At 36.9% G+C, this 24,732-nt stretch overlaps 1 protein-coding gene across 50 annotated transcripts in view; it reads right to left on the bottom strand.

The window, feature by feature from the left end:
• RIMS1 (regulating synaptic membrane exocytosis 1) overlaps positions 1–24,732 on the bottom strand; it is a 342,439-nt gene that overhangs the window by 75,468 nt on the left and 242,239 nt on the right. For 20 of the 50 annotated variants that reach the window (XM_074581382.1, XM_074581377.1, XM_074581394.1 and 17 more), the window contains 3 exons: positions 23,550–23,662; positions 17,998–18,027; positions 8,984–9,096 (listed from right to left, as the gene is read on the bottom strand). In XM_074581382.1, coding sequence (XP_074437483.1) covers positions 8,984–9,096; positions 17,998–18,027; positions 23,550–23,662 — 256 coding nt within the window. The remainder of the gene's footprint in view (positions 1–8,983; positions 9,097–17,997; positions 18,028–23,549; positions 23,663–24,732) is intronic. The other 30 variants (XM_074581408.1, XM_074581406.1, XM_074581403.1 and 27 more) reach the window with 2 other exon arrangements.

The raw sequence follows: 24,732 nt of genomic DNA on the forward strand, positions 1-24,732 counted from the left end.
ATTAGTTAAAAACAACTGCGACACCACAGTGCCTATTAGATAATGCTCCTACTACTCACATCGTCAGTCAGATATATATGAAAAGAAGCTTCAGTCCTAGCAATGCCACACTGACCTAAATCTGCAGTCACACAGACATGGGGTTTACATCATTGTCAGGTTCACAAAACTAAAACCCACTATCATTACAGAGCAAGGCACCCTTAGCTGCAGCGGGTAAAACAGTGGTGTACTTCCCAGGGCATATTATGGGACAACTGTTAACACGTGGGAAGACTAGGCAATTTTTGACATGACACTCCGGGGAGTTCATTTTCTGGATCTGCGCTCTATAAAATTGCAAGTCATAAAAATTTATTTATGAATTATGCTCAAAGCGGTGACAGTCTGCGCACATCCTCAGCTCAATTAGGCACTGGGCTGCAGGCTGAGTCAGTCAGCAAATGTCATGATTTAGCTTTAAAAGCCTAGCAAACACAAGCTCAGGTTTGTACAGATGAATGTTATCAGGCCTCCTGTCCTGAAGCCAGGTTTATATTCTCTTGCTCCGGTGCCTTTCCGCAACTACGATTGAGGTCTCCACAGAACACTTGGAAACCTCTTGGTAAAACATAGATAAGATGAGGAAGTTAACAGGAGTAAAGAAGGGAAGGGAATAAAGAGGATACTAAGCACTGACTGTAAATATAGAAATCTGTAGGAGAAATGAAGATTATACAAATTTAGTGTCTCGGTGTGTGTTTTAGGGTCACTCACAGCTCCTGGACGGCATACACCAAGATTAAAAACACAAACAAATTTATGAATAAAAACCTGGGGGTTTGACCTGAGGAGTGTGCACCGAGGAAACTCTTAGCGATACCCTGTGAGGGGCTTGCACTGGCAGACTGAATAAAGACATCTGCGGGACAGAAAGCTTTGGTTTACTAAAGGTAAATTTTCAGCTTCAAATACAAAATGAAACCTTGTAGATTATTTCAAAATAGCTTGGAGCATGACGACTTTGAGCTCCAATAACGTCTAACAGGCATTGACATGGAAACTGATGCAGCAGAACTCTGATTTAATAAAGTGGGTAATACAGAGGACTCAAGAACTCCAATATTTTCAACTACAGCAAGGATTGGTTTTGAGATTCTCTTTCCAAGTGACTCGGTGTGACTTATCTGAACGTAAACGGGGTTAAGGTGAGACTATGCTGATATGTTTATTCAGATCAACTTTTGGAAATGGCTTGTAGAGTCTGTTAAATAATTTTGCTGCTTGCCCTCTTTCAGACTGCAAAATAAACCTCTCTGAAATGGAAATACAAAGCACACTAATTCTTATCAGCTCTATTTCATGCTAATGGAACATTTAAATTTCTTTAGATGACATTTTTCTTTTAAAGCCTAAAATAATTCAAAGCAAGAATAAAAGCTATGAAAACTTTTTACTCAGGCTAAACATAAATGTTCAGAGGATGGAAAACTGAATGGTTAATTTTTTCCAGTTTAAGTTATACTGCCCCACTTATAAGCCAGCCTTGATATTTTATGCAAAATTCCCACATAATTCTTAAGGAATCCTTTAAGCTTTCCCAAAATGAGGCATCTAAAAAAATTAGATGTTATGGGTTTCCATTGAGCTAAATAGAAATGCAATCTGCAAAAGAAATCATGACCCTATTAAATGATAAAATTTCTGTTGATTTCAGTGAAATAGAGATTTCACCCTTCATATATATTTAAACTATATCTAGAAATTATTCCTCCACAGGTGAGGTTTTAAAAATACTTTGTTTACAATATAACCATGCAATCTCTCTCAAATACATATTTTTTTTTATGCATGGTAACAGAGTGCCTCAGAAATATCTCCATGTTTTATTTGTATTTGCTGAAGACAATCTGACTTCCACCTTCCATCATTAGGATGTCTAGTTACTTTTCTTCCTCACCAGAAAGTCCACATTCTCTTTGCAGTTGCTGGTTTGAGAGTGCACATAGCGAATCTGGAATGGTAGAACAAGATTCATGTGGTCCCTGAGCAAGCATGACATGCTGCTGGAGAAGGCTGACACAATCCCAGCTCCTCCATCACGGGAACCATCAAATCCAGATGCAGTGACTTTCTTCGTCCTGCTGAAAACCTTTCTTCTTCTTAAGTGTTGAGGCTTTGGCCTTTGTCCCAAGCCACACTTAAATCTGGCTGCTTGTTTAGCACTCAATTTATTATTCAACAGCAAAATAACAAAGTTGAACACAGTGAACTCTATACACCGTGTGGGGCCACAGAAGACCTTCTGTTTCATTTGTACTGAAATTGCCCCACCTTTCATGGGCTACCTACACGGGCTGGGAAAGATGAGGAGGAGAGAGAGAGAGAAAGCATCAGCATGGCTGTCCAGCTTACTAGTTAGGATACTGGGAGAGAAGCCAGAAGACCCAGCTTGCGTATCAGTGACTGTTTAGGGACTCAGCCTCATTGCATGACTGAAATATGAAACCATTTATTGCCACGGGGTCTTCAGCTCAGGTGTCATCCCCTGTAAGTGGGGGCTACGTAGATATCCTCGGTCTGTCTTGCTCCCTATAGTCCAGCAGCCTGTACAAAATGGAATTTGTAAATATCAGACTGGCTTAACAGCCAGTCTTTCATACATTGGTAAACAGAGAATTTTACCGTGAGATGGGAGATAGGGAGATATGGTGATGGGAGATGGGAGATATGGTGATATGTCTTCTACCTGCCTTGGTATTTCAATCACAGAGCTACCGCGTAAAAGACAGAGCATCTCTTCCTAAATGAGATTTTCATGGTATGGCTGAGCTTTTATCACCCCTTTATACTGTATGCCAGCATTGTGATTCCCAAGAAACTGAAAACCCTTCCCTTCACAGAAATAGAGATTAGCACAAAAAGTTGTGATGCTGGAAGTTAATGCTGAGTGCTACTACAGCGTTTACATTTTACTACTACTTCTGGATTTAGCTCTTCCTTCCTGTAGGTGCTGCTTCTACTGAAGTCACTGTCCTCTAGATGAGGCATACAACTTTCCCTACTTATTCCTTTTCAGTACAACCTGATAATCAGTCATCTCAGCTAACAGATGAACAAAACGAGAGCAATTTTGAAGTTAACCTTTTTCCCCTCACTGATCACAAATCAGCGATCATTAGAAGAAGAATATTTTACTGTTGCAATACACCTGAACTTATCATTGAGAAGAAAAATGTCATGGGCTAAGATCCCCTTACTGGGTACGTGCATTAAAGTAATGCCTGCGAGTTCCCAACTTGGCTCAAAAGTAATACGATACAGTCCTGTTCATCTAGAAAACGACTGCTCTTCATAACTCTGCATGTATTTGTAATAAATTTCCCTGTCATTTTATATTTAAATATTATATCATTTTGAAGCTTCAAAATAGTGATTTTTCAGTGCAATCACTTCTTTTTCAACTCTATGTCTTACAGAGTTAAAGCTTATGTAACATTTGTATTCTATTTTGGGCTCTATTTATCACGTTAGGAGAGTTGCTGAAGTTTACAGCAACTTTGATAGCAATTGCTAAAGAATAGGTCTGTTTTCTTAAACATTAATAGCAGCTAGCTTCCAATGCCCAAAATACCTGCAGTGTCTGCTTCTGCGTTACAGAGACACAAGTTTTTTCAATATATCTATCTGAAATATAAACAGCCGAAATGCAGTTCTTCCATTCACTTCACCACCTGTGGAGTTGCTGCTTCTTTTATGCCAGCAAAAGGAGAAAAGAGCGGTATGATGAACTGCAGATGTGTTAACGTCAATGGAAAGACCATAAACGTAAACCAAGAGTGTAATTCTTGCATACTTTTACAGTTCCTCAATGACTAACAATGTTAGCAATTTTACTAATTATAAGGCACACTTAGAAGCCATTTAATAGTCCATTATAATTATATTATCTTCCATATTAATAAGTATTTATATTTCTAGATTTATCTCCCAAAACCATGGAGAATACAATAGTTCAGAGCTTTGAAAACTGAAGGAGTACTCCCTCCTTTAACTACAAAAAAAGCCTCAGGTGACTAATCTCTGAAAATATGTGCCTCATTAAGTGCTTAAAATGAGGAAATTAAATGAGAAAATTAAATGGGGATTAAAATGAGGAAATTATAATAAGGAAAGAGAAATCCAGACCAGAAACATTAAGGGCATTCATCCCAGGGCTTATGCAAGCTTTGAGATCACAGCTATCTGTTGAGGCACCTTATCCTAACAAGGAATTTTGCCATAAAATGCTGAATCATGCACAAACACCTTGAGTTTTATCACTGCTCACACACTATTCCTCCAAATACTGCTGGGGTTCATGGCCCGGCAGTCAGGGCCATGAACCTTTGTGTGTCCGGGCCCCACCTTTGACTCCTACCAGCATCTCGGTCTGTGTCTTAGGAGCAGCTCACGTGATGGTCTGTAGCCCAGTAAGCACCTGGGATTCTAAGTAATTCTTCCCGTAATTGTATCCAACCCAACTACAGTGAACACCACCCAACTTCCTAACAGGGAATAGTAAAAATGAGCAAGTCAAACCACGGGAAAACAGCAGTGAAGGCCACAAGTTGAATGAATGGAACTCATGGAATTTTGTGAAACCCTACTAGGGCTGGAGTGACTGTCCTATCAATACGATATAGAATAAATATTTTTTTCTTGAAGGTGGATGAAGGGGAATCAAAAGAAGAAACCCATCACATCAATGTCCAAGAGCATTTTTTATAGATAGCCCTAAGTGCCTTAACCAGCATCACATAAAACTTAACATAGCCCCATATCACCTCGAGTCTCCTATCCAGCCCTCCTAGACATTAACTACCAAGTTAAATCCACAGAGTGCCAATGAACTAACGCCACGATTATACTTTTACGCTAAACGCCTTCCAATCACATAGAGCATTAACTGAGTTGGTAGTGCATCTAAATATAGAGTGATGTCCTTTTAAGTACGTACTACAGTGCTCTGATCAGCAACTCTCTTGAATAAACAAGACCTTACAAAAAAATGTGTTGCACATTCTCTGGAAAGCCAGAACAGCTGCAGCATGGTGTTTGTGTTCTGTGTGTGGCATCTGGAATAAAAGCTTTCTGTATTTTGAATTAAGAGCCTAATTAAGATATACTGTCATTTATATCTATGCAAATCCAGAATAATGCTACCAAAGTGTTTTGATTCTCTCAAACGCTGAACCAGCACAAGTATGTGCATACTAGATGCTACAGCCTTACCAATATAAAAGAAAGAAGGCAGACAAATGTTGAAAGCTCTTTAACCTTTTTGCCAAATCCACAGAGGGTTTGTTGGTTTGAGGGTTGTTTTTTTTTCATTCAACTTTTTAGAATTTAGCTGTTTCACATAAATTATGGAGTCTTTCCATTGGAACTGAAGGAAATAAGAATGTGAGCTCTGTGAGGATCTCAAAACGATTAGAGTCAACAGCCATCAAGATCCATACAAATGTTGTAGAGCAGACACCTATTCAAAATGCATTAATGCATGTTAAAACCATAGATGTTTAAAGATGTTTACACACTAAGAGCACGGTGCGTGCTTGAAAAACTAGCGCTTGCTTACTGTGACTAGAAGATTGAGAAACTGAGCGGGAGAAATTACAAAAATGGAAGAAATGCATCAGAAATGGACTGGAAATTGCAAAGGCCATGTCATGATACCTCTGACATACATGTAATTAACTATTGCAAAGGAGATACAGCGCATACTGAAGGAAAGTTTTTGAAAGGTTTGGAGAATTTTATCTGTAATAAAACAAGCATATTCCCAAATGCTAAAATAGTGGAAGAATCAAATCCATGTGAGCTGATTGCTCTGAAAGGAAGAAGGAAATATTTTCTCAATGTGCAGCACAGCACGATTTCTCTAATAAATATAAATACTTATTTTTAGAAGAGGTGGGCAAACACCACTACTTGGGAAAGAAAGAAGCATTTCTGTTGAAGAGGGACAAACTCTGCTTGCAACTGCCATTTCTTTAACAGCTATTTAATATTTCTTTCTCACTCTTCCAAAATGTCTATTACACCACTGAACATTTTTTCTTCTTTATTTAAAGTAAGTCTGGCTCCTGCAGCTTTCAAAGACATTTCACACATTTTGGCAGCAGCAATTAGGTATAGTCTGAAGTCCTTAGAAGTCTCAGTCATCAGCTTTACTGCACCACCTGATATGACTTACTACATTTTCATTAGAGCTGTCTAAACCCTCATCTGTCTGGTTTATTTTCTTAACTCTTTCAGCATCTTCTGAGACTAAAGAAAGACAGTAGCACACAGTTTGCTTTAGTAACATTTTTAAAGTGATGACTATCACCATAGTGATATGAAGCAAACAACTACATCACTGAAAATAGTACAGAGTGTTAGAAAGTGATAATATAATTTATTCTCAGCACTTTATAGGTTGGGCCATTCTAGTTAAGTTAAAGATCCTAGGACAAGTTAAAGATTTTTGGATTTAAAGTCCAAGACAACTAATTCATTCTCCTTAATACCATGTTAGCGTGGAAAGGAGTATATGTCTGTCAGAATGCAGAGTACACCCAAAGTATTTTTCTTATAGCATCGGACAGAGAATTTGCTCCCTCAAAGTTGTGGTCATACTTTTAAAAAAAAATTCCGAACAAAAAAATTTTTAAGAGACTTTTTTCCATCTAGTATTCATCATGCTGTGATTTCAATTTTGATGTCGTGTCCACATATATTTAAAAACTGAAGATGATGCTAGAAAACTCTAGGTAGTAGAGAATAAGAGAAACTTGTAACATTGAAGGTTGATGTTTTCCAACAACTATTTAACCATAAATTGCATCTACATTAAGCCAAAAAGAGAAATATATTGAGGAGAAAAATAATGCTTGTGATAAACATTAAAGAGAGTCAGGACTAAAAAATGTGTTTCATAATGAAAAAATACACACATTGGAATCAATCTGTAAACACGGTTAATCCAAATCAGTAAACTGGCCTTTGAGTATGAACAAAGGTATATGTTTGGTCATCCTTGCCAAAGTCCTTAGATAGTACATTACCCTTCTCTCCTGCAAACTTTATCAAACACATTTTTACTGTTTTTTAACATGTTAACTAGTTGTCAAGGACCGTGGAGACACACTGCATCTCACCGTCTTGTCCTGAGTTGAAGGTAACGGCAAACCCAATATCAAATGAGCTGTTCTAATTATTATACAAATTCTGGCTTCTGACAAGATGATCTCATTGAAAATTTCCTAATTGTTGGGGTGTTTTTTTTAATAGCACTGATATCCCACAGATTGGAAATTGAGGACCCAAAGCCTTGTTTCTTGTATTTCTCTTCCCTTTGAAAACTACTTCATTTAAGTTCTATGTTCACAGTGAGGTGGTGTCAAAAAAGAAACACCCTTATTAAAGTTGTCTCCATATTTAACTGCAACATGATCTTCAACAAATTTTTTAAATCTGTTAGATATTACAAGTTAGATGCCCAATTACCTATTTACCCAATCCTATGTAAATTTCTGATTTTGTTTCTGCCGAGTACCTCATTTTTCCATTGTTTTAACCTGTGCCCCCAGGAGCACGCATTAATTCTGCGAAACACAGGGAAGTGACCCCGGAGGGGGAAGGACAGAAACCCAGTGCCTGTGCTATGACAACAAAGGCCAGGAGGGTTCTCATGTCCGCAGCTGTTGACAGCTTGACAATTTCTATTGTTTTCTGTAAAGCACCAGTTCACAAATGGAAAGTTTGCCTCTTTTAAAACGCAGAAATAAAAATACAAGTGTTTAATCGTCACTGATGTGAAGCAAGTATTTGAAATGTGGCTCTTGAAGCACAAAAGTCTAACTAACTTAATAAAAGCTCTGATTTTCTTCCAACTTCTGCTATTCCGAGACCTTATTTTTAACGCACACAGTTGCTATGTGTGTCTTTGCATTTTTTACAGTGGACTTTTACATTCACACTGCCATCCCGTGGTCACTCGTTGGAAGCACGGAACTCTCAATGGCACTGGAAGAAGAGAACTGCAGGAATGTTTCCCACGCAACTGAGTTACCACTGGTTTTGTCTCTGCCCTTAACTTTGCCTACACCAACACAGTGCGGTATCTCTAAAAGGTAATGACAGAACCTAACTAAACATTTCCCCTCCTGACTTCTGCAAAGGTAGGCAGCATAAGGGAACACGTCTTTAGCTCCGGCCCTTCACAGCTTGATTCGCACGTGACAGTGCAGACCTGTGAGACGTTGTCGGCAGTTTGCTCAGAAGCCTACACACTTTTAAATTTACAAGGTTGTGCGATATCATTTCAGCACTGTCAAGAAAAAACAAACAGACAAACAAACAGTATGGTCTCTCTATATAACTTCATTAATGTAATTTCACGTACACTTAATTTTCAGAGGAAATCTTTACATTTTTATTAGAAAAGGAGATCAAAGTAATCAGTATGTACCTCCAGAAAGGAAATATTTTATCTGTGATCCTATTAGGATGCAAAAATATTATACAAATATGAGAACGGCTGCATGGGATTGGAACTAATTCTGTCCAGCTCTCTACACATCAGACAAGAGCAAGGGCCTAGAGAAGAACAAAAGAGTAGGGCCAACACACAATGATACTTCAATGGCCCATTTTTCCAGCCTCCAGGGATTTGCAGGCCAGGGACTTCATAAGCTAGAGGTCACATGGCTTTGTTTAACAGCTGTTGAAGGATCTTTCTTCCCTGACTTAGTTTCGAAGTGTTCTGCTCTTTGCGGATTCATTTTAGGTGACAACAAATACTAAGTCTAATGCACAACAAATGGGGGTATAAAGGATGTTAAAAAGCTATTACTTGAAGACATTTCTGTCAGGCTTTATAACACAGTATTCTTCAGGGTGACATAATATTTTAAATAAATGGCTTTATGCCTTCAATTTTCAAGCCAAAGTATCATTTCAACACTACTGACGTTACCTTGGTATATTGCTCACGCTCATGTTCTTGGCTAGAACCAGACCCTGATGTCTGATTATAACGGTGCACTTTCATTTTCATCTGTCTCGTTCGCTCCTCCACTACTAAGCTTGCTGCAAAAACACACAATGAAAATCAATTAAAAACAGTGAAAACCTTTTGGAAAAACAAACGGTATAGCAACAATTTTAACTTATTTCCATCTCAACGAAACAAAGAAATGTACAAACATGTAGAACAAGCAGGGTGTAAACACAGAACAAAGGAACACTAATGTCAAGATATCAACCATTTCCATTGCGAGAGTCTTTACCTGAAAATGGGCAGACATCCCAATTTCCTATACATAATCAAGCTGGTGCAACGGATATGAAAAGAGTGAAAGAATTTAGGTGATAAGCTGAATTATAAACCTGCTAAGTATTCTGGATGCAGGGGACATAAATCCATGATCATCTAACCATGTATTTGCTTAAATGTAGAAAATATTACAGTAGCATTCTAAGAATTAATGCATTAAACAGGTATCAAAATTTATTTTTAAAGTAATTGACTCCTACTACTACTTTAATACAGAAGTGCTTACCATAGCTAAAGATTATTTGACGAATAATTTCTCCATTCAACCATAGTAAAAAATACAGTAATTTTCTAGGGTTTTTTTTACAGTAAGTCCTTTAAAAGCACTACTTTTCTCTCTAATGTTCACTTCTATTTCAAAGAAATTATTTTTTCTTGTGTTTTCAAGTTCCCTATGACAGTGTTCATTTAAAAAAAGAAATCTAATCTTGAACCATCAAGAAGCTGTGGTGCTATAAAGAGCATCTTCTTCAATTTGAACAAGCTACGGCAATTAATCTTGCCTGTGCCTGCCACAGGAAGATGACCTTGCACTAACGGGAACAGTGGTGTGAAAGCCTCTGGGCTGAGGCTTCCTTAAAATAAGTTAACCTTTGTGGTAGTGGATAATTTTCAGAGGGAACTATATCTTCTGCCATTCTTAAACTTGGTAGCACTATAAATGCAAAGGAACACCAATAAAACCAATACCTTGATAACTGGCACTTTTTAACAGTTCTAAAACTAGACCCAAATATTCATCAGTACCTACTCTTAATCACAGGTGTACTCACTATGTTCATTGTGATTTAACAGGTTATAACATCCCAGAACAACCACTTTTAGTTGGAATTTTTTGTGTGGTCACAAATTCAAGACGGGCATTTTATTTGGGAAAACCTCTACAAAATCTTCTGGGTTTGGGTCAACCATGGATTTACATGACTCTCTCCAAAACGATTCATTTTACGAGTCAAGATTTTTGTAAACAGCCCCTCCCTGGACCAGTGACAGGAGAGAGACAGGAATTCATAAGCTGCATGGAATCAATTTGCCATCACAAAACACAGAGAATTTTAAATTAGTGGAAAATAAGTAAGTACTCTATCATGTTGTTTAAAGATCTGTGTTGTGAATTAAGAGGTAACCAAAGTTCCTAAATGTGGGTTTTATGCTGTTAGTTAACTGTGGGGTTCTTTACACATCTATTTTTTTGTCTGTGCTTTCCAAGCACAAAGATTTTTTTTTTTAAAAAGGAATACACTCAGAGTTGGATATTTTAAACTGTGTCCTACTGCACAAATCACAATTGTGCATGCATGTACCACCCATAACGTGTTTGTGGAAATGATGGAATGTCTGTGCCCTGGTTGGGTATGAAAAAATATACAAAGATGTCACTGTGAAAAATATGTTGTTTTCACGTCATTCTTCCACATTTCTTATTTAAAAATAGGAAAACTAAATATAGCAAATTACATTAAAATTCTGCTACAGCTACAAATTTAAGGAACGAAATAAAGTTATCATTGTAATCTTCAATCTCTCACACGCAGAGGGTCCAATCTAGGAAATTCTGCACATGCAGAATGTAATACTGGGCCCAGCAATTATTCCAGATGACTAATTATGTCGGTAAATGTGTACCTTAATTGCAATGAGTCCAGTTCCACCATCAGATATGCAGGCACAGCTCCAATTACTTCAATGGAAGTTGCATGGAGGTATCTGAAGGCAAAATTGAGCACTTTAGGTGAAATTTTTAAAGATGGCCTCTTATTTTAAGGGCAGATATGAAAGGATTAAGATATATCAATTAGTGACTGAAGTAAAAACTCAGATATCTTAATCCTATCATACATGCATGAAACAGACTGAGGATATAAAATCAGAGGGAAAAATGAGACCCCTTTAAAAATTTAGCCCTATATGTGTATGGTGCATAGATTACAGTTACTCTAAAAAATAACTCTTTCATTGTGTGACTTTTAGGTGCTTCATCCTGTCAACTATATATTACACTAAAGAATTTGTATGATATAATGTTACTCTGTATTACTTACGATATCTGAAAAAGAATATTCTATTATGTAATGAGATGCTGTTCCAGTGACCGTATGTGAAAATCACTGCAGTCTGTAATTCTTGATTTATGTTCCCTAATACACTTATGTTCTGGTTTACATTATTGGATATCATTATATTAAAAAAAAAAACAAACATGAGAACAATTAAAGAGGAGTGTGAAGTAAATCTAAATTCTCTAATTGAGACATTTGGTTTTGTGCATGGAGTAATGTAATTTAGCACCAATTAGCAGTTACTGTATTTCTACCAAGCAACTGTGTGAAATGCAAATCTGCTCTATAAAATACAACTGTCTTCTTTCCAGCTTTGTTTACCATGCACATCTGAGCCTATGTTGTATCTAGCTCAGTTCTGTGATGGAAAATGTCACCTGCCTGATATGCCTGGTATGCTCTTTACATGTTAATCACAAGAAGCAGAAAAAAGATCTAACACAGGAGCAAAAGCACATTAGCAGAAGCTGTAACAACCATAGGTAACACCACCATACGATCACATTACTTTCTTGGAACACAGCTGCTTACCACAGGTAATGAAAATTTGATGTAAACAATACTTCAAGAACTTAACCTGCCTCTTAGAAAAACATGGATCTACTTTCTTTCAGGACATCAGTATCTACAGAGTGCTTTTTCTGGAGCTCTTGAGAGGTAGGACTACATAGTAATTTACAGATTGACGTACTGTAATCCCAAGACCTTTAAATTCTACAGTGGCCCTAGAATTTAAAATACGTAGATTTACTATAAGTGTCTCCAGTTAGTGGTACAACTACCATCAATATCAGTTGTGTCGACATGTTAACTCTCTTTGGTGTCAGAAGTAACATTTCAAAGAGCTGTAACTCATCTCTTCAAGAGCTGCTGATTCAGATGTGAGATCAACCAGTAAGCAGTAATTGAAAGAAGAGAACTCAGTGAGCAGACTGCTCAGATAAGGAATGCAAGCTTAGAGCTAAAGCTATTACTACTACTAAACCATGTGAAGGGTGTACAACAATGATGTACACAAACAATCAAGCCATGCAGTAGAGAAAAGACAGACATACGAATGGAATCAAAATGTTATACTTCAATTCCATTAAAATATTTATAAACTGGTTTGACTCCTGTAAGCCCAGGTGTACTGGGACGGAGGTAGTTTTCTTCACAGCAGCCTGCATGGTGCTGAGTTTCAGATTTGTAACCGGAACAGTACTGATAACACAGTGATGTTTTAGCAATTGCAGAGCTGTGCTTGCACAGCACCAAGTCCTTCGCTGTTTCTCATGCTGCCTGCTCCGGCAGCAAGTAGGCTGGAGGGGAAACAGCTGGGACAGCTGACCCCAACTGACCAAAGAGATGTTCCATACCACATAGCAACATCCTCAGCAATAAAATTTGGGTTAGTCTTTCCAAGGTAGCTGCTGCTCAGAGACTGGCTGGCCGTTGGGTCTTTGGTCTTCTGGTGGGAGGTGGTGCGTGATTGCCTTTGCATCACTTGGTGTTGGGGTTTGTGATTCTTTCCTTTTTCTTCATTTTTTCCCTTCACTTACTAAACTGTCTTTATCTTGGCCCATGATTTTTTACTCACTATTGCTCTTCCAATTCTCCCTCTCATCCCACCATGGAGTGAGCGAGCAGCTGGTGGGTGCTTCACTGATGGCTTGGGTCAACCTACCATACCAAGCTACCAAGAATTAAGTGCCCAGGGTAGATGCGAATGGTCTTTCATCAAACAAATGGAAGTTCTCTTAGCTACTACTCAGTTTATTATTCAACTCACTGGTAAGCCCCATCTAGCTTCCACAGGGAAGGAATTCAAAGGAAGAAGACATGGTCTACAAAGATTAAGACCATCTCCCATCTTATAGGCTAGCAGGTCCATCAGCTCCTCCTGGGTCTTTTTCTCACATGTCATTCAAGAAACATCCCTTGTGAAGACTGTGCACCTTGTGCTATAATTGATAACAGATCTTACAGGATTATAAATATGCTACATGCTGGAAGTACAACTAAACATCTGGACTTACAGTCTTTGCAGAGACGATCATGGTTTTAGTAAAAGAACAATTTAACATATGCACATAATGGCAGAGTTGTTTTTTTACTCATAAAGTAATTAAAAAACTTGCTTGTATTTCTTGTGATAAAAGAAGTTTTGATTAACACTAAAGGCAGTTTGTGTTTTTTGTTTTATTGACAGCCTATAAAATACATGCTTCGAGTGTTGAAAATATGCACACCCATAATATACTACTTAAAGGAGGTAGGGAACAAACTAAAGAAAATAGCTACAGGTTGCATTTTCAGCATGCAACCTACCCTCAAAGAAAATCTTTCAAGTCTTACCTGCACTATTAAATGCTGGAGTAAGCTATGTAATAAGAAGAAATTGGCATCGAGATTTCAGATAGCTGTAAACCTTACCAGCAGATATCACACATCCTTTATGATGTAAACTTCAAGGGAAAAAATCTAGAGGCCTAAAATGACAGAAAGATTTGCTTACACAAAGCAAATACTCCTTTTAATGCGTGAGCACTATGGTAAGATTCATAGAGTTACATCTGATGGCATTAACTAGTTGACAGCCCTCATCTTTATTTCTGTCCTCAGAAAAATAATATGGGCCTATTTCAACGCCCAGCTGCTGATAGAGAAGTCAGACCTGGCTAGAATCCTAACTGTTCAGAATATATGCTACCTTTTCAATTATGTACAGAATAATAGAACCGTAAGCAACATACTATACTAACATATTAAATATACTAGGGCAGATTAAGTTGTGGTTTTTTTTTTTTAATACTTTAGAAGATAGACAGAATGTGTCATGTGACATATTTCTGTTATCCACAGAATGTAAACGTGACCTTAAAATAAATTCAACCTGCATTGGTATCTACCACAGGCCAATCCTATGAAAATCAGTGATAGCTACAAAAGCTGCACTAAGAGTAATGAACAGTGCGAAAGAAATGGAAGTAATTTTAAGGTTTTAAGTAAGTCCCCTATTGAAGGTTTGAAAGTGGGACTAAACTCTGTATTATTTGCAAAATTTCTTAACTGGCATGATGCTACAAACACCTACCTATTAAGCTGATAGTATAATGAATGAAACATATGCGGGCTCATTAAATAAAGATTGTACCACAGGCAGAAATACTGGACTAGCAAGGAACAGCAAAAATACTAAAGCTGCCTTTCTAGCTCTAGTTCCTGACCTTAACTCTTTAGATATTCACCTCTTTTGCATTACAATGATCATCAAAGGGTCTCTACTTTCTGTAGGTCTGTAAGGCTGTGAATCTTGTGAATAAATAACATCTAAAAAGAACCCACTCATACATTTGAAAAAAGGGATTAGAATTGTTTTAGCACTGAAATTACCTCCTATGTAGCAGTGTGACCATCACCAAATTCCAAGGAAAAGCACCTCATACCCAAAATTAAACTGCTGTACATGCTACACATGTACCTCCAGCAAAATATCACTATGTCTGAAGTGGAGACTTGTTGCCATCTAGCAAATAATAAAGCAAGAAAGGAAAAGGAAAATTTCAGCAAGGTATGTGAAAATAAGCCTTTATGCTTACAAAAAGAACAACAAATTCTTAAATGCCATACAGAGACAGGGAGTTTTAGGACATCAAAAATAAACATGGAAACTGGAAGATACTCAATTTATCTAAGGTCAACGGATTCTGATATTTTAGGAAGACTATTGCTCCAAGCATATTGTTGGTGAAAAAGATTCAGAAAGAAATCATAAGAATTATATGAAGTCCAGGACACGGTCTTGCAGTAACAGATTTAGGAAATGATTGAAAAGAAAGGAGATATATGGCTTGATTTGGGTTCGTAATTATTTACACGTGGGAATACTTCTAACAATAGAACGCTCTTCAATTTAGCAGATACAGGTACAATAATGCCCAGTAGCTTTGAAGTTAGGTAAAGTCAGATAAGTAAGAAGACATATGTTTAAAAAGTCAAGTGGTCAAGCACGGGAAAAAAATTCCATTGTTTTCAGTCATTAAGTGAAAATACCTTTCTAAAAGGACATTCTTGCTCAAATCCAAGTATGGGCTTAATGCCAGAATGACTGGTGACATTACCTGGTCTGTAATTAAAACATAATCATATTGTTTTTTCCTAGATTATAGAAAACCTAAGGGTGTCTTAGCACTGGCTATACCATTTCCTGTAGACTCTCAGTCTTCATACTAAGAAGAAAAGTTGAACAATGACAAACAGCTACAGCTACAATGCAGTCTAGAAGCATGTACACTTAGCCTTTCTACACAGCAAAAGCCAGGAGCTTCATCTGTCTGTGCTCCTTAGATGCTCTGTGGATGGGAATTAGAGGGAAAAAACCAGTATCTGGTTTGAGGAACTGAGAAGTGGAAGCTGAAGAAGAAACTAGGTGGAACCAATGTCCAGAACAAAGGCAGGGAAATAAAGCAGCGGTGAGACTTGGGTGGGAGAATCCCAGTGGGCAAGGGAAGCGAGGATGGAGGGGAGCATTCACTGGAGAGCTGGCTGTGCAACCAGAAGAGAGAACTCACACTAGTGTTGGACCAGAATGAAGCATTTCAGAAATAATACGGAGTCTCCAGGTTATTTCTGTTCAGCCTTCAGGATGAGTTTTGCAATATGCACACACAAAGCATCCCCGTGGTAGGTAAGTAAGCCACTGGTCCAAGTGGCCCAATGCTGACCAAAGTCAGCATTTTCGTAATCTGATTAAGATCTTATCGCAACCCTTCCCATTGATAAAGTGGAACAGATGCTTGATTTTTTTCTTGTAAATTTATCTAGTCGGTGTTGTTCATGTGTGGTATATGCTTTTCTTCATACCTATATCTCTTGCCACATAATATCCCCATCTCCCATTCACCTACTGTCTATTCTTTTTATCTCTTAATCTGCACTGGGGAAAGTCAGAGGTGACAGTGGGCTACTAATGCAAGTCAGCTCTACTTAAGTTATTCATGGTCCCCCAGAAGTGCCAGCACTCCACTTCTTCCCGCTGCTCTTCTTTTGCCCAGCTCTTTTCTGCCTCCGGGCTGCATCTGCATTCAGCTCCCTTGAGCCAGAGGAATCTCTGTGTGTAAAGATCCCACCACCTTTTACACACTCCCAAATCTTGGGCCAGATCCATCCAAATCTTGTGGAAACAATCTCTTTTACAAATCTGTTATAGGCATGGTCTAGTTTGTCTGTATAATGTTAACTGTTTTAAACAACAACACGTCCACTGCGGTCCAAATCACAGGGCAAGGCTTGTGAACATAGGCAACAAACTGGCATGATTGATTTGTATTGTTCTGTTTGAGAGAAATATAAACACTGAAGAAAGCAAAAACGACAGAAATAATTTGTAGAATCAACCATTCTTAGCACTTTCTTAAGACATTTCATAAGCGCTTTCTTAAGACATCCTTAACATTGCAAAATAACCTGTAATTGCTAAGACCTACATTAAATATTATTTCTTTTTCATATTTTCTTTAACGTTATCATGAAAACATACTCCTGATTATTGGTGTGGGTGTTGGAGTTCATAGCTAGTGGAACAGCTGCTGTAGTTTTACCTAAGCAAGTATGAATGCATCAGTGGGATTCACCGTTTCGGAAAGTAAAGAAGTTGTAGTAGATATTCTGATTCAAGTTCAATTCGCAGTTTAGCTTTGACCCACCAAAGCCTGCATTCAGACCAGAATTTCCCAAGATCTGCAGGACTCAGGACTAAAGGTCAGAAAAGGTTAATCTGTGCTATTAGTGTTTATGTAGCGTAGTATTTTGCTGTTAACATTAAAAGGAATTAATTTTTTTTTATTTTTTTCTCTCCAAGCTTCATTCTGATTTTGAGATAAGTCCTACTTCCAGCAAAAAGAAAAGAAAAAGAAAAAAGGGGACTTCTCTGCTACGTTGCTTCTACAGGGACATGACGGACCACACTTTTCGCTTTGTGGGACAGCCTTAGATAACTGTTGTTTGAGCTCACTGAATCACCAGTACCAGCACAGACATCGGGAATTCCTTTGGAGGTGAGTGCTGTATGTCTGCCCCTAGAAACTTGCCCTATAACATGGCTAACTTTCTGAGTGTCAAGGGCTTGTCATGCAAGTAAACCACAGCTCATTCTTCAGAATCTCTCTGTGTACGAAGGATAGTTTCTGGCCATCATCACCTTCAATTATTTCTAAATCCAGACCTACAAAACAGCCTTCACAGATGCCAACAGCAGTGGCTGCATCATTAGAAGCAGATGTTGTGCGGAGCTCAAGAAGAGTTTAGATAAAATCTTTGATTTTGCGTGAACATCAACTCAATCAAGCAGCTTCTGAGCCATGTAAAATACCAGGACTACTACTGTTAAATGCAGTGTATTGCATTTCAATAGGAAAATCAGAAATCAGAAGAGAAACCATTTTCAGATTCTAAAGAGGGGCATCAGATAGCACATAATTGAGAAAAAAACCTTCTCGCCTGTTAAACACTGTTAACTAAATACCATATACTGACATGGAATATATTTAGGGAAAAACCAGTATTAATATTAACAGTTGCCAAACATTTGTAAAAAATTACATAAATATTTACCTTTTGTGGAAGAGTTAAAAGTCTCTTGCTCTTCAATGAATTAAATGCACGGAATGATGGAAACAGAAAAAGAAATCAGCAAATTTAAAGTTAGATAAAGAAATGTGTTATATGTGACAATGGCATGTACAGTAGGCAGTACTCCAGCATATGTAAAAGTAATGTAGAAAATTAAAATGATAAACCATGACAAATAATAAAGCCTATGATTTTCTCTTTAAAATTAACAGGAACAATGAAGTTACTGAGAACCAGATTGTGGACTCTTTTAAGTATTCTACTCGAGCAGTATTGTCATATCCAAATTTATGAACGACATAAAAATCTTTAAATTGCTTTAAGTATCACTCTCACTCCTAAATGTCATAGCCCTGTTTTAGATTCTGAAGCCTTTTCTGCAATAATGACTGTTACAAATTTATTTCCTATTAACGGAAATCTATAATACCCAATAACCACCAGACTATTGAAAATCGTTCTTTAAAGAAAAAAAAAAAAAGATTATGAGGCTTGAACCCATTTGCAAGAGTTAGCAGTGCTGAAAAAAATACTCTCCAGTGTGAGTAAAGATTCCACAAGCTGCCTCAAAATATGCAGTGTCACCTAAGAATTTCAAAATAAAACCAGAAATATGAAGACAAAACAAAGAATGCTAAAAGACTAAAATCTAAAATTGAAATGACTTATTCTTTTTCTTCTGCCACTCAAGTTTTATACTCATGGATCTGAAAAAAGGTTTTAACTGAAAGGGTTTGATCTTTTACCATTACTCAAGCCATACTCTCACTGCAATGACTTTTCAATGATTGAGTACATACACACAGAACAGTTTTCACTAACTATTCATTTTTTTTAGGATCGTAGGTTGATTAAATATAAAAAGCTATTTGCAACTCAAATGTATTATTTGATAACATACTGATCTTCTGTATGAACTTCAGATTCTTCTTTGTGAAAAGGAAACACTGGACATCAAAACACTTCATTCCTCTATGATGTGACTACTGTTAGACTTGTACATATATTACAGACACGAACTTTATACAAGCAATTCCCATTCAGTATCAGTAGAGTCTTCATGAAAGAGCGTGCGCGCGCGCGCAGACACACACACACACACTTCACCCTGCATACAAGCTATGTACAAAGCTGCAGCTTTTTCTAACGCGCTAAGACACAGTAGTATTTAATGCTGGTCGCACTTTTGGTTTTCTAAAGGCCACTGCATAAGGCCTACTGCCATAAACAGATGCCACTGGAAACACACACAACCACACGAGTTCAGTTATGTTTACAGATGCTCTTTACGTGTAAATAGACTGCTGATTATCACAAACCTTACTCTCATTACAGGACTTCTGAAACATGAAACCACATTGTCGAAGCTATGAAAAAGAAATGCCGTGAAGAGACAAATAGAAGCAGATACAGGGAGAAAGACCTGTTTTGCATGAATTAGCTCTTAAAGATCATTTCTATACTACAAACAATCATAAATTTCAGTAGCACGTATGTTTTTTTTCTTATTTACTTGCTAGGTTTCATAATATTATCCCTAGTATTATTTACTGCAGCTAAAAAGGAGCGTATAAAAATGCTACAGATCTTCAGGCTGTATTCATTTCCTTGATCAATACAGTGATTAACCATTATACAAAAGTGTAGAGACCCACCCTCAAATTCTGTGCAACCAAGAATTCCTGTGATGTTTGATAGTTGCAATGACAGAGGACGGACTGAATAAAGATCACAGAAATATGCTTTATACAAAATTATCATTTAAAAACCATGCAACTACGTGATAAAATTCTTACAGAAACAGCTGAAAAACAAAGCCCACACAGAATCCCCATCCTTCTTAATGATTTGCACAGTTCCACCCAAACATGACGCAAATAATAAAAACCTGATGCAAACCTCTTACAGCTCGGCACAGGATGACATATTGAGAACACACCATTGTCCTTACCGCGACTTAGAATTTCACTGCTTTAGTCACTGAGCCAAAACATCTTCATATTATTAGGTCCTTTTATAAAATTATCGGTTAAAACAAAGAAATAAAAAATGCTTCATAAGTAGCATAAGTTAGGGTAATGACCACTAAATCGTGACTTTTCGAAAACACACAGAGACACACTTATACCAGACTAACTTTCAATATTCAAGCATCTCAAGACCTTTACATGCAATAACATCCCAGTGTATCCTGCACTCTAGGAAATACTGCTGATGGGGTTGCAAAGGAAAGAAATACAGCCATTTCTTCCTTGAACATCACTGGGATGAAAATAAAAATCACGTTGCCTAAAAATTATAGACGCCTACAATCTTAACTGTAACCACTTTAAAAAGTCTGAGTGTACTGAAGTTGCTAAAAAATTAGTTAGAACTCTTACAAGTGAAAACAACTACCTCCCTCCTGCACTGCAAAACCAGGCAAAGCTGCTATCCCCTTTAGAACATCATCACTAAGAAGTGTTTTTATTTTTTTTTTTTGGTAGTGTGCATAATTATGCCGGTTTGAGGTTTTAGTCCTTAAATTGGTCTTTTTCCTCTATATTTAAGACTTTTTTTTCTGTCTTCATGATGAGTAGTACCAGCCTCATTTCTGTAGTGTAACAGGGACCCCTACTTTGTTCTTCTCTGTAAGAATTACTTCTATGAGATTTTTTTAAAATAAAGTGAGTCTACTAAAAAGGACCTTTTTTAAAACTACCTTCTATCCTCACAAGGCGACTTTTTATGATTCTCAAACTGCCGACCAGAGCAGTAACTAAGACAACATCATCTGGTACAGACAAGGAAATAATCGTTTTTTTAGTTCTAGATATTGACAAATATCTAGATATTGACAAAATGGAATGTTCAAGATGCAATGCCGGTCCTAGAAGAAGCCTTATTAGCATGGATATGATCATTTACAATTGAGAGCTAAAGACTTAAGATTAAGAGTTAAAATACCACTGTTTCTCAAGATGAAAACTACTACCAGTCTCTTGCTCCTTCATTAACTTTCATTTGTTCCATAATGAGAGCTTTAAAGAGTAATAAAATTACTTTACTAGATTCTTCTATGCTTCCTGAATATGCAAAGAGTAAATAAAAAAACCCACTCTTGATACAATCACTGTGATTTGTAAAACAGACATAGATTCCCAGATGTAAATATTTAGCCATGTATTCAACCCTCCTGACATAACAGAATTTGTATAGAGTGTAAAGAAGTACTTTCCTATAAAAGTGATACTTTATGGTACATCATACAGGATATCCTTGAAACACAAGATGTCAATAGTAATCTCCAAAAAGTATTTATAAATGAAGAAAATGCATTTTGAAATGCTCCCTATAACATTTGCATATTGCACTAGATTTTGACATCATCTTTATTCATGGTGACTGTGAATTTAAATTAAGGACACAATATAGTTCCAAGTACAGTTAATGGAAAACTTTTACAGACCTCAGTATGCTTTGGATACAATCCTACATTAGGGTCAGAACACTTCTAGTCACGCCATTTGACCCTGGTACTCATTTGACAGGGATTAAAGAGGTGAAACTGATATTAAAATTTGATACGGTAAATCAGAGCGAATACTATGGTCTTATAGCCTCACTGAATTTGATTTCTTACAGTAGTATAAAGCTTATACATACTATCATATTTATTTCAGAAGATACTGACAAAAGCATTTTAAAATATTTTATAAAATCTATATAATTTAGTACTTCTCTGCAAATATACCCTCAGCTTGAACAAAGTATTAAACATAGGCAAAACAGAAAACCTCCCCTTCAAAAGGACAAGCCAGTTACTTACACGCAACCAAAGTACTATGTAGAGAAGGATATCTCTTTAGCCTTTGATTCCACGTGCGATAATACAGCCACATTGACACAGGCGGTATGATATATTATAGCAAAGTGAACAGTATGTCGCATCCTACTTGTAAATTTTATACATAAGGCGCAAGCATATCAACCACTAGTGTAAATAAGAGTTCAGTGAAACAGCATTACTTTACAGGTGTTCACAGTAGCAACAACTTTCTAAACCTAGAGTGGCTTTAGCCTTCTGCTCGATTTTCATTTTTTCTTTCCTCTTCTGTATACATCCCATCTCTACTCATTTTTACGGTAAGTTCTACATTCATTTCCAATGTCTTTAACAAAACATAAACTAGTATTTTATTCTCAACAGACCAGTTATCAAGAACAGCAGAAAGATGATAGATGAATATCCAAAGGAAAGTCAACTTAAAATTAATTAAAAGCTGATTCATCATTATATATTGCACCAAGTTCTGAAATTGCAGAAGAAACATGAAAGAAATTTGAAATTAATTACTTGTTACATTTCCCTAAAAAGCCCCCAACTTACTAATGTGCAGAAATAGAAGCTTTAAATGTAGTTTGCAACTAGTTTATAATCCAGACAGTCCTAGATTCACTACAAAACAAAATGAAAGGACTCGTATGTAAAGTTTAAAATTAATAAAACCCACTTGTATATTAATCACTCAGAATAAACACATGTATAAAACAACGATACATTTTCATATGTGTTAATTGAAGCTGTAGTATGCCATCCCAGCTCAAAGCCGTAGAATTAACGTAAGGTGATTGCACGTTAATGTACGCCATCATACAAATAAAACAACTATGGTAATGTACCATGATAAGAAGGTCATGGTAAGCAACATTATCTATTAAAGAAAGCGGTCTGCCAACAGTTCTATAAAGCACTACAATATTTCATCATAAGAAGGATTTCTTTAATTTCCATGAAGAAGAAAACCTTGCAGTACATGGCAATCTCAGTTGCTGTTTGTAGTCAATGAGAAAACAGGCTTTTTTAAACACAGAAGAAAACCTGAATGTGCAAATATTATCCATCGTGCCATTTCATTTTACCATAATAGCTCACATTCTGTATGAAGTATGTTGCTAGAAAAGGAAACAGCAATATTCATACTTATTTGATATTAGTATGTAAAAACCATGTTCCACAACATTGTCTTTTTCAGAAAAGAGCAGCACTTTTTGCCTGATCAGTTTATTCCTAAGAAAGAGCTGATGACCGGTGTTTTCACTTTTCCCATAGTGATTATTTTCATTCTTTACTCATTGAACTATAAGCTCCAGAAGAAAAACAGTTTTGCGATATTTATTATTAATCCATGGTAATAATGCACAACAATTAATACAGATCACAAAGTAAGAAAATGAGTAAGACAGTTGAAATGTTGTCAAAATCTTTGGCCCTGATTTCTTTAGCTGGATACAAACTAGATATGGAGACCACCTCGACTCAAATAGAAATTTTAAAGTAGACAAACATAAAAGGGTACTAGAAAATTAAGGCAGTTAAACCATGTAAAATACTCCACCATTCAAACTCTACTGGATTTCCCAGGCTTTCGTTCTCTTCTATTGCTTTATTGGTAGAATTATAGCATTGAACACGTAGTTATGAAAGTAGACTTTAAGTAAAGAAAGGTAAGAAATCAAAGAGTTTGAGCTATCATAAGCTCATTTTTTGATACCTTGCTCTATACTGCCACTTCTTACTGGAACTTGCGGTAGCTGTCTTCCCCTGCGACTGCTGAAGGATGTGTCTGCAGGAGGAGACTGTGTGGGACTTCCTTGTTGATGAATTCTGCAAACGAAATTAAGATAAAAGTAAAATAACCCAAATGAAGACAATTTTTATATTCTGAATTTTAAACACGTATTAAGTCGCATATACTGAAGGTGGGTTTGAAGAAGTTTGCATTCGATGTATGCCATATGCACATACTCAGGTCTAGATACCCAGTTAACTTATAAGGCCTCACATTTAATTTCTCTTAGTACTTTCAACTATGGAGAAATATTTTCCTTTGTTTTGTTGGGGTTTTTTTTGTGTTTTTTTTTTCCTTTTAAACAAAGAGCTAGTCAAAAAACACTGAACGAAAAGCAGTTTTCTAAGAACCATTTATGATTATGTCTCACAATGTGTATGTTCTCCTGCACTGGTACAAGGGCAATACAAAACGCTACTTCTATATTTTATTAACTTTTGTATTGCCTTTGTGCTGATGTAATAATTACACAAGGCCCTGGAGAACTGGACGGCAAGTATCAATTCCCACGTTGTTTTTCCCTGAACTCAAAGAAGGAAAAAGACCTTTAACCTTAGTACTCGGGGGGGTGCATGTGTGTGTGCGTACGAAGAATATACAAGATTTTTGATATTTGTACCTAAGTAAATATCCTAAGCCCCTTTGGCTGAATTCTAGCTAGCACTATTTCAGAGTACCTTGGCTACTTGATTTCTTATCTATAGATACAGCACCTGAGTGTAACACATCAAACACCTTTGGAACACTGGTAAGTTTGCATTTCAAATAAGTAGGGCCACCTGTAATAACTAGGGAAAAAGTTTAAGAAAATAAAAAAAAGAGGAGAAGAAGCAGACTGCTGAGAGGGAGAGCTTACTACTAAATACCCTTGCCAGTTACAGAAATATCACACTCACTATAGTGGATAAGCACTGTTTATCCGCTACGCTAAGGTCGAAAGTAGATAATTTGCAATTTTAAGTAACACATTTATGCAAATTCAAATGCTGTTGGCTTTCCCACTACATAGATCGACTGACTTTCTCTTAGCCTGTAAGATCAGAGTTAGCTGTCTGAAAAGCATGTGATTCCCCACACAGTGTTTAAGAAAAATATTGATAATTTT

Source organism: Larus michahellis, chromosome 3 (assembly GCF_964199755.1).
Source record: "Larus michahellis chromosome 3, bLarMic1.1, whole genome shotgun sequence".
NCBI lineage: Eukaryota > Metazoa > Chordata > Aves > Charadriiformes > Laridae > Larus > Larus michahellis.